This window comes from Microcaecilia unicolor, chromosome 14 (assembly GCF_901765095.1).
Source record: "Microcaecilia unicolor chromosome 14, aMicUni1.1, whole genome shotgun sequence".
NCBI lineage: Eukaryota > Metazoa > Chordata > Amphibia > Gymnophiona > Siphonopidae > Microcaecilia > Microcaecilia unicolor.
The window spans coordinates 27,649,982-27,664,262 of record NC_044044.1 but is presented as its reverse complement, the minus strand read 5'-3'; the positions used below and the strand labels follow the sequence as shown (position 1 = coordinate 27,664,262).

The window sequence follows — 14,281 nt, the reverse complement described above, 5'->3', positions numbered from 1 at the left end:
GAACAATGTGTCAACGCTGGCCCACATGCACAGAGGTCCCCGTGAAGAATCAGGCTGTATTTCCACCTCAATAAAAATTACCAATTTGGAAATACAGGGGGATTACCAAAGTGAATCGCATGCAAATGCGCTGCTCGCTTTGCAGGCGATAGGGAGGCAGCCAGTCGGTCAGCTGAGCATGCGCAAAGCATAACTTGTAAGTCTAAGTGCATTGAAAATGAGCCCCATAGTCTGTGCTTTGAAAATGAGCCTCATAATCATCTAAAAGGAAAAAAATACAGAGTGATATGAAATCAACAAAAGAATCAAAATGTGCTTTCAAATTATCTTGTATGGGTACAGTTTTGTTTTTGTTTTTTGTTATATTGTGCAGTGGCAATGTATGTGAGAAAGAGCCCAATGCAGTTTTAGCTGTAGAGGCAAAAGGGAATTTATTTCCCCAGAGGAAAGAATGCAGTAGCTAGCAATTCCTGAATTGGGAAGATATTAGCCCAAGTGCGTAGGATCACTGGTAATAGTTGAGAGATCTATAGTTTTACTGGAACCCAAAATAATTTCAAGGTGGAATATAAATGTCTGTATTAAATTTTATTTCAAAAATATGCTAACCAACTTATTGTGACAGTGCAATTTGGCTGCACAGAGCTGTGCTAAATCTATCCAACCCGTGCAACTGAATTTTCAGCTGAACACACCTAGCTGGTTTGGTTCAACTGAAGTTCACCAAGATTAACATGCCTAAAATTAATGTGGTTATCTGTTCTACTGGCTGCTCCGAGGTTTTTTGAAGATTGATCCCCATCCAAATATGAAGTTATGCTTTACATGACTCAGTGTAACACTTGAATAGGGCTCAGATGAAGATCCACTCATCAACTGTCTGTACTGTATTAGAAATGTGGTCTTAACCTTACATGTTCTGATCATGAATCTTCCTATTTTGTCTACCCCCCCCCACCTTCGCCTGACCTTAGCGAAGGTAGAGAACCCTTGCCCTTAGCCTTGATGGTGGTGGTGTCGAGTCTCTGTAGGATTTGGTCAACGTCCTCTTGGCAGAACTTTGAGCCCTCATCATCCTCATCCATGATGGCTGCATATGCTCCCTTCTGCAGCAGGTCCTCGATCTCTTCCCTTTGTGAATGGCTGAATTTTCTCAACACAGAAAACGGATATGGGACCCATAAATAACCCAGAAGAAAAGGGGCAAGTTATTATGTATACACCAGAAGTAGCACATATGAGTTTATTTTGTTGGGCAGAGTAGATGGACCATGCTGGTCTTTCTCTGCTGTCATTTACTATGTTAGTCTGTGGGGTTCTACATGGAATGATGTTGCTACTAATTGGGATTCCACAACCTTGTAACTCTTTAGGATTCTAGAATCTTCAGAACTTCTAGTACAAGAACAGTGCTGGGCAGACTTCTACGGTCTGTGCCCTGAGAATGGCAAGGACAAATCCAACTCAGTATATATAAAGTATCGCATACCATGTAAAATGAGTTTATCTTGTTGGGCAGACTGGATGGACCGTACAGGCCTTTATCTGCCGTCATTTACTATGTTACTCTTTGGGATTCTACATGGAATGTTGCTAGTAATTGGGATTCCAGAATCTTCAGATCTTTTAGTACGAAAACAGGACTGAGTAGACTTCTACGGTCTATGCCCCGAAAATAGCAAGGATAAATCAAGGTCAGGTATACACATAAAGTAGCACATATGAGTTTATCTTGTTGGGAAGACTGGATGGACCGTGCAGGTCTTTTTCTGCCGTCATGTATGTTATCATTTCTACAGCGCTAAAGCACTATTAGATGTAGGTTGACTACAACAGCATTTCCTGAGCTCCATGATCACTGTGTTCCGCTGGTTGGGCACGTTCGATCGTGGCCAGCAGCAGCAGCAGCAGCACAAGGAGCTTTAATAAAATCTGGGCACAGCATCCTTTACACCGGAAGTTGACATTCCTCTCCCCTCCTCTAAGTAGTAAGGAGGACCAAGATGGTCACCGGAAGGCGGGAGACAGAGAACTCTGACTAGCAAGGAAGGTTGTGTCGCCTGTCTCCGTCCCGCGCCACCCAATCCAACAAATCCCTCACCGCGCGTGCGCGGTGAAACCAGAAGGAGCGCGCGAGACAAGCTAGCGGCGGTGGCCCGCGCTGGAAGAAGAAGAAGACTGTCTGAGGCGGCGCGAGCGCGAGGCACAGAAGGAAAGAAGCGGGGAAGGCGCGAGGGGCGGCCGTTAGCTGTGGAGGAGGGAGCGTTTCGGGTAGAGGCCTGCGGCGGCGGCTGTTGTAGTAGTAGTATCGGTCGGGCCTAGGCCTGGTGGCGTCTCGGGGGCCGCCGGGGCCTCTCCCCGGTGCAGCATGGCGGTGACTCTGGATAAAGAGGCCTATTACCGGCGCGTGAAGAGACTGTACAGCACTTGGAAGGTAAGGCGGCCTCGGCCTGCTCTGCTCTCTGAAGCCTCGAAGGCAAGGGAGGTGGAACTTATCTCCCCCCCCCCCCCCAATAAACTTTCAGATTAATAGTTTGGCCCTTCTCTCTCCCCCCCCCCCCCACCCCGGATTTTATTAATTAAACTCAACATAGTCGTGATTATCATAGAAAAAACAAATCCTACCCAGGTATAGGTTGTGCTGGTGGTTCTTTGAGTTTCTGTGTGTTGGGGGGGGGGGGTCCTTGCAGAGACTAATGTGTGTTGGGGGGGGTCCTTGAAAAGACGAATGTGTGTTGGGGGGCCCTTGCAGAGACGAATGTGTGTTGGGGGGTCCTTGCAGAGACGAATGTGTGTTGGGGGGGGCCCTTGCAGACACGAATGTGTGTTGGGGGGGGGTCCTTGCAGAGACTAATGTGTTTCGGGGGGGGGTCCTTGCAAAGACGAATGTGTGTTGGGGGGCCCTTGCAGAGACGAATGTGTGTTGGGGGGTCCTTGCAGAGACGAATGTGTGTTGGGGGGCCCTTGCAGAGACGAATGTGTGTTGGGGGGTCCTTGCAGAGACGAATGTGTGTTGGGGGGGGCCCTTGCAGACACGAATGTGTGTTGGGGGGGGGGTCCTTGCAGAGACTAATGTGTTTCGGGGGGGGGGGGTCCTTGCAAAGACGAATGTGTGTTGGGGGGCCCTTGCAGAGACGAATGTGTGTTGGGGGGTCCTTGCAGAGACTAATGTGTTTCGGGGGGGGGGGGGTCCTTGCAGAGACTAATGTGTGTTGGGGGGTCCTTGCAGAAACTAATGTGTTTTGGGGGGGGGGGGGGTCCTTGCAAAGACGAATGTGTGTTGGGGGGTCCTTGCAGAGACGAATGTGTGTTGGGGGGAGGCCCTTGCAGAGACGAATGTGTGTTGGGGGCCCTTGCAGAGACGAATGTGTGTTGGGGGGGGCCCTTGCAGAGACGAATGTGTGTTGGGGGGAGGCCCTTGCAGAGACGAATGTGTGTTGGGGGGTCCTTGCAGAGACGAATGTGTGTTTGGGGGGGGGCCCTTGCAGAGACGAATGTGTGTTTGGGGGGGCCCTTGCAGAGACTAATGTGTGTTGGGGGGTCCTTGCAGAGACTAAAGTGTGTTTTGGGGGGGTCCTTGCAGAGACTAATGTGTGTTTGGGGGGGGCCCTTGCAGAGACTAATATGTGTTGGGGGGTACTTGCAGAGACGAATGTGTTTCAGGGGGGGGTCCTTGCAGAGACGAATGTGTGTTGGGGGGTCCTTGCAGAGACTAATGTGTGTTTGGGGGGGGCCCTTGCAGAGACTAATGTGTGTTTGGGGGTCCTTGCAGAAACTAATGTGTGTTTGGGGGGGAGGGTGGAGTTTAACATCAAACCTTAGCCCACAAGCAGTTGCTCGTGCTTCAGGATTTGCAAAAACCCTTCTCATTTTATCTACACCTTCCAAAAGATTAGATTGTTGCAGGTTTTGGTATCATCCACAGAAGCAAACTTTTCCTGATAGTTCTTTTCAACAATATGTAATTTGGAAAGAATTGGATCAAGGACAATTCCCCCACTGTGCACCACTGGTAGTGAACCCTTATTTGTCTTCCATCATGACGCTTACCAAGGTCTCCCAGTTTATATGTCACCTGTGTAGAACAGGTCAAAACCCTTGCTGAAAACTAAATATTGAACATTATGTATTTATTTGTTTGTTGCATTTATATCCCACATTTTCCCACGTAGTTGCAGGCTCAATGTGGCTTACAATGTTCTGTATGGCTTTCACCATTCCAGACTAAAAGATGTGGTTAGTGTTACATAAAGAATAGTATGACATAGCAGAAATTTAGCAGACAGGCAAATAAAGCGCTAGTCAGAGTATAAGGTATCGTGGTGATGTGTTACATTTGTACTTGTTAATCGTTGTGAGCGAAACAGTGGGAGTCCTAATTCTGTCAAGAAATAAGAAAGATTGGGAGTAACAACGTGGATATTAATAAGTTACAGCCATGGATGGATTTAAGGAAAATACAAGTAGCGACTGAGCTTTTGAAAAACCTGGGATGGCAAAGCTAAGTGCACGTATAGAACTGTTCAACATGGCTGTCATTTTTTGATTTTTTGTATTGTAGTGATTTGATGTAGAAATACATATTTGTCTTCTTTTTTTAAGACCTATTGTAGAGTTTCATAGGTCGGATTGAGGATTTGATGAGTATTTGAACTGTGAACTTATAAAATTAGTTCTTTTCCATGAGCCTAAACACTGCAGACTTTTCTCTCTTGATTATATGTAGATAGGAGAGTTTTTCTCTGCAGTGTTGGGTAGGTGGGGTAGCTGATGATGAGTCAGTCAGTGGTGTCCTAATAAGAAAAAAGGTACCCTGGGCTTATGAGGCTACATGTAAGTAAAAGATATTATATTGGTTCAAAAACTCATTAAAACCTTTGTGATTTGGAGCAATTAGATAGTATTTACGTTTTGGATTCTAACTGAGGCAATTTCTAGTTTTGGTGTGATAGACTCAGCAGTTGTTGTAACGGTGAAGAGGGATCTATAGATTAGTGCTATTCCGCCACCTCTTTTTTCTTTCCTTGTCCAGTGCGTAATTTTGTAGCCTGGTGGGCAAAGTTCTAGGATTATGGGGTCTTTGTGGTCGTGGATCCAAGTTTTGGTGATGAGTACTAGGTCAAGATTGCCATGATCCAGTCAGTTATTGTTGTTGTTGTTTTATTTACTACTGATCTGGTGTTTGTGTATCCCACCTGAATTGTTTGGTAAGGGTCTTTTATGTTTGTAGTTGTGATGATTTTCTTGAGTTGTCTGTTCTCTTGTTGTGTAGGTTTGTTATGTCCTTTCTTTCCTTTATGATGTGTTTGTCTCCGTGGGGTAGTTTTTTCATTATTTTGATTGTTGTTCTGGTGAGGTGTGGTGTGCCTGGGTAATCTGAAGAGGTTAAGTATTCTGGGTACGTTGTTGGTGTTTGTGGGGGTGGTGTTTAATGTTTGGTGAATTAGAGATAGTGTGTAGGTTATTAGAATTAGCTTGGTGATAAGCATTTTGTTGTTTCTCTTTAATCATCTGCGTATATGTATGGATTGAGGTTCTGATTGGATAGTAATTTGGGCAAGGGTGTCATCATTAGGTTGAAGAGGGTCGGTGAGATCCTTGAGGAACTCCACATTCGGGTATCCATGGAGGGTGATGTAATCGAGTTAGATATCACTTGGTATGATCTTGTGGTCAGGAATCCTTTAAACCAGTTAAGAACGTTGCCTCCTACTCCGAAGTATTCTAGGATGTGTAGTAGTATTTCATGGTTAACCATGTCGAAGGCACTAGACATGTCAAATTGTAAGAGAAGTGTGTTGTTGCCAGTTGCATTTAGTCAGGAGGGTAACTAGTACTGTTTCGGTACTGTGGCTGGACCAAAATCCTGATTGCGAGTCGTGAAGAATTGAGAATTTGTTTAGGTAGTTGGTGAGCTGCTTGGTAACCGTACCTTCCGTTAGTTTGGTTATCAGCAGGATGGATGCTACTGGGCGATAGTTGGTTAAGTCATTTGTACTTTTCTTTGCATCTTTTGGTATAGGGGTAAGTAGTATGTTTCCTTTGTCCTTTGGGAAGAGTCCATTTTGTAACATATAATTCAGATGCATCGTTAGGTCAGATATGAGTTGTTGAGGGGCGAGTTTTATAAGGTTATTAGGGCATATATCTAGTTTGCATTGGGATTTGGCAAATCTTTTGAGTGCTTGGGACATGATATCCTCCGAGAGTGTGTTGAAGTTAGTCCATGTTCGGTCAGCTGGATGTTCATCAGGGTTTGGGTCTAGACGTTCAAGGAGTTTTATGTAGTCGATGGTATTGGTCGGAATCATGAGTCGCAGCTTTACAATTTTCTCTTTGAAGTATTTTGCGAGATTGTCTGCTGATGGGGTGTCTGAGGAGTTAGAAGTAACCGGTGTAGTGTTTAGTAATTTGTTCACGAGTTGGAAAAGTTTGTGTATCCTTGTAATCTGGTCCAATTTTGGTTTTGTAGTATGATCTTTTTGTTTGTCTAATGGTGTATTTGTATTTTCTTTGTAGTTGCTTCCAAGCGTTGAGTGCGGTCTCGTCTCTTCTTTTGTTCCATGCTCGTTCGAGTCTTCTAACTTGTGTTTTTAGATTTTTCAATTCTTCATTAAACCATGGTATTGAGTTTTTTCTATGTGAGGTTCTGGATTGAAGTGGTGCTATGTTGTCTAATATGCTTCTGCATCTATTGTCCCATTCTTGAAGAAATAGGTGTGACTCTGTTGATGCTGTCCATTCATTGTTATAGAATTGTTGCCAGAATTTTAACGGATCTATTTTGCCTCTCGTGGTATAGGTTACTCGGTCATGTTTATGGCGTAACTCTTTTATACGCCATTGCAGGGAGAGGTTTGCTTTGTAGTGGTCGGACCATGGTATAGCTGACCAATTTGTATGTTAGTACGAGGTTTAAATCTGCGGAGAATTTGTGTGTAATGATGTCTAGTGTGTGTCCTTTATTATGGGTTGGTTGCGTTTTTGGCCAGTGAAGTTCCCACAGTTGGAAGAAATCCTTACATTCTCGCACATTTATTGAGTTAGGATTTTGAAGGTGAAGGTTGATGTCCCCTACTATAAGAAGGTTGGAGGTAGAGACGCACGTGTTAGATATAAAGCCCATAAAGTTTGCTTGGCAATCCTGCCAGTTGCCTGTGACCTATAAAACAGGACTACATTTATGTGGTCATGCAGGGTTGGATGATTTATTCTAACTGAAGCAATTTCCAGTTGGGGAAGTATGGATTCGGCTATAGTTGTCACGATGAATTGGGATTTGTAGATTAAGGCTATGCCTCCTCCTCCTCTTTTTCCATTCCTTGTCCAGTGGGTGATTCTGTAAACTCGGTTGCCATAGATCTAAGATTATTGGCTCTTTAAGGTCGTGAATCCAAGTTTCACTTACAATTAGGAGATTAAGTAAAAAGGGCAGTGGAAAATTCACCACAAAGTTCAAAGAAGTTTTTCCACATTAGGGTTGTGCGATGTTTCTCTCCTCCATGTTATCCACAATAGCTTCCACTTTTTGTTTACTTATTTAGAGTGTATATTGTGTAAAGCCTCCTTTGGACTTTGAAAACTTTGTGTACTCTCCAGCACAGTACCCTGATCTAGCTGTCTGCATACCGACTCAAATTCATCAGATTCATTTGACAAGACTATCTGGTGAAACCGTGCAGCATCAGATCTTGTAATCCATTGTATACCAGAAACTGCACTATTTTGTTTTTGCAGTAGTACCATTAATTTACTCACCAATGAGGTTGTAGTGGGTGAGAGGCTGATATGCACAGACTGGGAAAGGGACCCTAGAGTGATTGTTTCATCTCTTGAAACTGTTCAGAAAAGACTTAAATATCTAAATATATATATATATACCCTAGAAGAAAAGAGAGACGGGAAATATGTGTAGCCGGTGGATATTGTGTATCTGGATTTTCAAAAGGCGTTTGACAAAGTGCCTCATGAAAGAATCCTGAGGAAACTGGAGTCATGGGATCGGAGGTAGGGTATTACTATGGATTAAGAGCTGGTTGAAAGATAGGAAGCAAAGAGTAGAGTTGAATGGTCAGTATTCTCAGTGGAGAAAGGGTAGTTAGTGGGGTCCCGCAGGGGTCTGTGTTGGGACCGCTGCTTTTTAACATATTTATAAATGACCTAGAGATGGGAGTAACGAGTGAGGTAATTAAATTTGCAGATGACACAAAATTATTCAGGGTCGCCAAGTCGCAGGAGGAGTGTGAAAGATTACAGGAGGACCTCGCGAGACTGGGGAATTGGGCGTGCAAGTGGCAGATGAAGTTCAATGTTGACAAGTGCAAAGTGATGCATGTGGGTAAGAGGAACCCGAATTACAGCTGTGTCATGCAAGGTTCCGCGTTAGGAGTTACAGACCTAGAAAGGGATCTGGGAGTCATCGTGGATAAGACGTTAAAAACGTCTGCCCAGTGTGCTGCGGCGGCTAAGAAAGCGCACAGAATGTTGAGTATTATTAGGAAAGGGATGGAAAACAAACACGAGGATGTTATAATGCCGTTGTATCGCTCCATGGTGCGACCGCACCTAGAGTATTGTGTCCAATTCTGGTCGCCGCATCTCAAAAAAGATATATAGGAATTAGAAGGGCGACGAAAATGATAAAGGGAATGGAACGACTTCCCTATGAGGAAAGGCTCGGAAGGTTAGGGCTCTTCAGCTTGGAGAAAAGGCAGCTGTGGGGTGTTATGATAGAAGTCTACAAGATAATGAACGGAGTAGAGCAGACAGATGTGAAGCGTTTGTTTACACTTTCAAACAACAACAAAACCAGGGGACACAAGATGAAGCTAGAATATGGTAGATTTAAAACAAATAGGAAGTTTTTCTTTACTCAGCGTGTAGTTAGACTCTGGAACTCGTTGCCGGAGAATGTAGTGACAGCAGCTGGCCTTACGGAATTTAAAGGGGGTTTGGACAGATTCCTGAGGCAAAAGTCCATTGAACATATTAATTTGGGGGGGGGGGGGTTGTCGGGTTCCTTGAAGCCTGGATTGGCCTGGGGTTTTGCTGGGTTCTTGAAGACTGGATTGGCCGCTGTCGGAGACAGGATGCTGGGGCTTGATGGACCCTTGGTCTTTTCCCAGTATGGCGTGCTATGTACTTATGATGTTTAAATGTTTGCTAGGAATCAATATACACTGTTTTCATCAGCCGCAGATGAGCTTACAATCTAATTAGTACTAACAAACAGGGACAGATAAGGGAATTACTATGGTGGGAATGATAAAACATTGGTATTGAACAAGTGAGTAAGGTTAGGAGTTAAAAGCAGCATCAAAAGGTGGGCTTTAGCCTAGATTTGAAGACTGCCAGAGATGGAGCTTGGCATACTGACTCAGGAAGTCTATTCCAGGCATATGGTGCAGCAAGATAAAAGGAATGGAGTCTGGAGTTAGCAGTGGAGGAGAAGGGTGCAGATAAGAGAGATTTACCCAGTGACAGAGTTCCTGGGGAGGAGTGTAGAGAGGGAAGATTGGAGATGTATCTGAGGAGCTGTAGAGTGAATACACTTGTAAGGCAACAAGATGAGTTTGAGAGCATATTCAAAAGCATGGATTAATGAGGCAAGCCAACATGGCTTTAGTGAAGGGAAATCTTGCCTCACCAATCTACATTTCTTTGAAGGGGTGAACAACGTGGATAAAGGCGAGGTGGTCGATATTGCATATCTAGATTTTCAAAAGGCATTGACAAAGTACCTCATGAAAGACTCCAGAGGAAATTGGAGAGTCGTGGAATAGGAAGTAGTGTCCTATTGTGGATTAAAAACTGGTTAAAAGATAGAAACAGAGAGTAGTGTTTAAATGGCCAGTATTCTCAATGGAGAAGGGTAGATTAGTGAGGTTCCCCGGGGGTCTGTGCTGGAACCGCTGCTTTTTAACATATTTATAATGATCCAGAGATGGGAATAACTAGTGAGGTAATTACATTTACTGACACAAAGTTATTCAAAGTTGTTAAATCGCAAGAGGATTGTGAAAAATTACGAGGACCTGACGAGACTGGGCATCTAAATGGTGACGTTTAATATGAGCAAGTGCAAAGTGATGCGTGTGGGAAAGAGGAACCTGAATTATAGCTACTGAAAAGGTGTGAACTAAATCCAAATGAATCATAATTTAAAAAAAATGTTGCTTCATAATAAGGTATCACAGCCTGCCTACAGTTTTGATTTCATATGTAATTTATTGGGATTTATGATTATTTCGTTTTGAAACATTTTAAGATTCTTTTGATTGTAGTAGATCATTATAGAATGCAGAGATGTTGAGAGTTGAGTAAACTTCTCCAAGCCTATCCAGTCTCTATCTGTTTTCCCTTTCTACTTCTGTATCACAGACCCTGCTTAAGTTTTGGCTTTACTTTTCAATCCTTTACTTCTCTCAAGCTTTTCTGTTTTTGATACTTCATGTCGCCTCTGTTGGGAGTCTGTTTTGCTCCTTTATAGCAGCAAAGTTACAGTGAGACACTAAGTAATGTGGTTAGCTTCTTATGATCTGAGATTTTGTAGTATAGAATAACTGTTAATTTCTGTCTTGTACACGTTATGCTTCAGTAAAAAAAAAAAAAGTGGGAAAGGAAAAGGAACAGTAATGGGAAAGTACTTGCTAATTCATTCTGTTCTTCTTGTTTCCTTGGGGGTGTCATGGTTTGGGATCACACTTGTACCGCATCTCTCACCACCAAACTGCTAGGGGGCTGATTATTATTACCCTCCATCATAATAGGACCTGTTTACCACTTCTGCACCCTTTATTGTGCTTTTGTATGTTCAGTGAACATGCTTAGCATCCAATTAGAAGAATATTTCCTTATTCTTTTTATCAGACCAGTCCCGAACTGTGGGTTGTGCCCATCTGCCAGAGGACGGCGATAGAGAATTAAAGTCCTGTGTGCTTTACCCCATAAGGGTACTGAGCAGCGTTAGAACCTTTAGTATTTTCTCTGTCTCCAGCTGATGGCAACGAGTGGACCTCTGAGTGGAAAAAGCTCATGGTTCAGTTGGAGAACTGGTTACCAGTTTGAGCAGGGGGAGTAGTAGTGTTTTAAAAAATAAAGAGAGAGGATTTAAAGTTGGGGTTTCTCTGATGAGTCTGAATATTCAACCTCTCTACCCACCCACCCACCCACTCCCACCCACCCATTCATCTGTTAATTTGCTTTCTTTTTAGTCTGGAAGCTCTGGATGGGTGATAGTAACCACAGATACCAGCCTATTAGGCTGGGAAGCTCATTGCTTGGGGCAGGTGGCTCAAGGGAAATAGTCTGACTGAGTTGCCCTAGTCCATCAACCATGTCGTGCTGGGATCAGTTCGGATGGTGATGCACCTCGAATATTGTGTTCAAGTCTGGTCTTCACATCTCAAAAAAGATATAGTGGAATTAGAAAAGGTGCAGAGAAGGGCAACGAAAATGATAAAGGGGATCGGACAACTTCCTATGAGGAAAGGCTAAAGCGGCTAGGGCTCTTCAGCTTGGGGAAAAGGCGACTGAGGGGAGATATGATAGAGGTCTCTAAAATAATGAGTGGAGTTCAACGGTTAGACTGAAGCATCTTTTTATGCTTTCCAAAAATACAAGGACTAGGGGGCATGCGATGAAGCTACAAAGTAGTAAATTTAAAACGAATCGGAGAAGAGTTTTTTTACTAAACGTGTAATTAAACTCTGGAATTCGTTGCCAGAAAATCTGGTAAAGGCGGTTAGCTTAGCAGACTTTTAAAATGATTTGGTCGGCTTCCTAAAGGAAAAGTCCATAAACCAATCATTAAATTGGACTTGTGGAAAAATCCACTATTTCTGGGATAAGCAGTATGAAATGTTTTGTACTTTTTAGGATCTTGCCAGGTATTTATGACCTGGATTGGCCACTGTTAGAAACAGGATGCTGGGCTCGATGAACCTTTGGTCTGTCCCAGTATGGCAATACTTATTTACAAGTGTTCCGTGCCATTATTCACTGCAACATGGTGTGGTTCTGTTTTCAGACAATGTAGAAGCGTATCAACGAACAAGGGGTTAAAAAATATAGCCGTAGAGCAAAAAGCAGATCTGTTCAAGTGGGTGAAGGCACACTTGCTGGCTCTCAATGGCACACATTGCAAGCATTCAAAACATACAGGTGAATACTTTTTTTAACAGGCACTCAAGAGGAGTGGAAGCGGTCAAAAGAGGCCTTCAGTCACAGAAATAGTTGAGGGAGAGGCCCCTAGAATTCCTAGATTCTTCAGCTGCAGAAAGGAGCATGGGGCTGAAAAGATGGATGCCTTATTACAACCTTGGCCTCAGGAAGGACTTCTATATTTGTCTGATGTTGGGATAAATCCTAATATAAGTTGCTTGTTTACCCAGGTTGAGTCATTCTGGTGGCACCAGATTACAAATCAAGTCCTCCGAAGCCAGATTTGGTTTGTTTAACCATCTATCAGCCATTGAAGCTTCCCAGGAAGAAGGGGCTTCTGGTTCGAGGTCATATCCATCTCCTTTTTGTCATACAGGTTGGCTGTTCAGAAGTTATGCTTGAGGAGAAAAGGTTACTCAGAAGAGGTTATAAGAGGCGTCCAAGGTGCCGTAGATAATACGCTGAAATCTTCTGCTCAGTGTGCGGTGGCCACCAAAAAAGCAAACAAGATGCTAGGAATTATTAGGAAAGGGATGGTGTACAAGACCAAAAATACTATAGTGCCTATGTATTGTTCCATGGTGCATCTGCATCTTGAGTATTGCGTTCAATTCTGGTCACCATACCTCAAAAAAGATATAGCGGAATTAAAAAAAAGGTTCAAAGAACAGCGACTAAAATAATAAAGGGGATGGAACTCCTCTCGTATGAGGAAATGCTAAAGAGGTTAGGGCTCTTCAGCTTGGAAAAGAGACGGCTGAGGGGAGATATGATTGAGATCTACAAAACCCTGAGTGGTGTAGAACGAATAGAAGTAAATCAAATTTTTTTTTACTTGTTCCAAAAGTACGAAGAATAGAGGACACTCAAGGAAGTTACGTGGAAATACTTTTAAAACAAATAGGAGGAAATATTTTTTCACTCAACAAATAGTTAAGCTCTGGAACTCTTTGCCGGAGGAGGTGGTAACAGTGGTTAGAGTATCTGGGTTTAAAAAAAGTTTGGACAAATTCCTGGAGGAAAAGGCCATAGTCTGCTATTGAGACAGACAAGGGAAGCAACTGCTTGCCCTGGGATTTGTAGTATGGAGTGTTGCCACAATTTGGGTTTCTGCCAGGTACTTGTGACCTGGCTTTGCTACTGTTTGTAAAACAGGATGGTGGGCTAGATGGACCATTGGTCTGACCCAGTATGTATTGCTACTCTTTTATGTTCTAACTACTGTTCTTTTCGTTCTAGAAAGAGATCTACTTCATTGACCTGTACTAGAGTGTGACACATTTGAGGCATAGTGTGCAAACAATTTGATTTCTCCTCTAGGGGCTTGAATTCATCATATTTTAGCATTTCTTTGCTATGGGCTCTAGAAAGGATTGGCCCTAAACTCCTTGAAAGTTCAATTGGTGGCCTTAGCTTGGTTTTCATGGCAGAATAGAAAAGTCTTCCTTGGCTGCTCATCCTGATATGGTTTGTTTCGTCAAAAGAGTTAATCCTCTTAGGCCTCTGCCAAAGTCTTAGTATTCTGAATAGAATCTGAATCTAGTGTTAAGTATTTTGACTCCCTTTTGAACCTTTGAAAAGAGCAGCATTAAGGACCTCGCACTAGTACTTTTAGCTATGTCTTCAGTGCACAGAGGATTGGATTTGCATGTGCCCTCTTGTAGATATTTTTTTCTCTGTTTCACTTAGGTTGGAGTTTCCACTTGAACAGTACCCTTCCTTCTTCTAAAAGTGATCTCTGCTTTTCATGTGACTCAATTTGTGATTCTTCCATCGTTTCGAAGAATGTGGAAAAGAGTTTGACTTTGTATTTGTTGGATGTACATAGTATCTGTTCCGATACTAATGAGTTTAGGTCTTCAGATTGTTCTTCCTTTTGGTAGCACCCAAAAATGGCAAGCAGCAGGGGTCATCAAATCCAGTCCTCGAGGTCCTCAACCCAGCCTTGTTTTCAGAATTTCCACAATGAATATGTATGAATTCTTATTTGCATTCAGTGTTTCCATTGCATGCAATTTATCTCATACATATTCATTGTAGAAATCCTGAAAACCAGGCTGGGTTGTGGACCTCAAGGACTGGATTTTGGGACCCCTGGTTTACAAGTTTATTCTTCTAG

General features: G+C 43.1%; 1 protein-coding gene across 1 annotated transcript in view; it reads left to right on the top strand.

Moving 5' to 3' along the window:
• Positions 1–2,104: 2,104 nt before the first annotated feature.
• SUPT16H (SPT16 homolog, facilitates chromatin remodeling subunit) overlaps positions 2,105–14,281 on the top strand; it is a 29,194-nt gene continuing 17,017 nt past the window's right edge. Inside the window, 1 exon segment of the mRNA XM_030187206.1 lies at positions 2,105–2,434. Within this exon segment, the coding sequence (XP_030043066.1) occupies positions 2,369–2,434 (66 nt within the window). The 5' untranslated portion in view covers positions 2,105–2,368.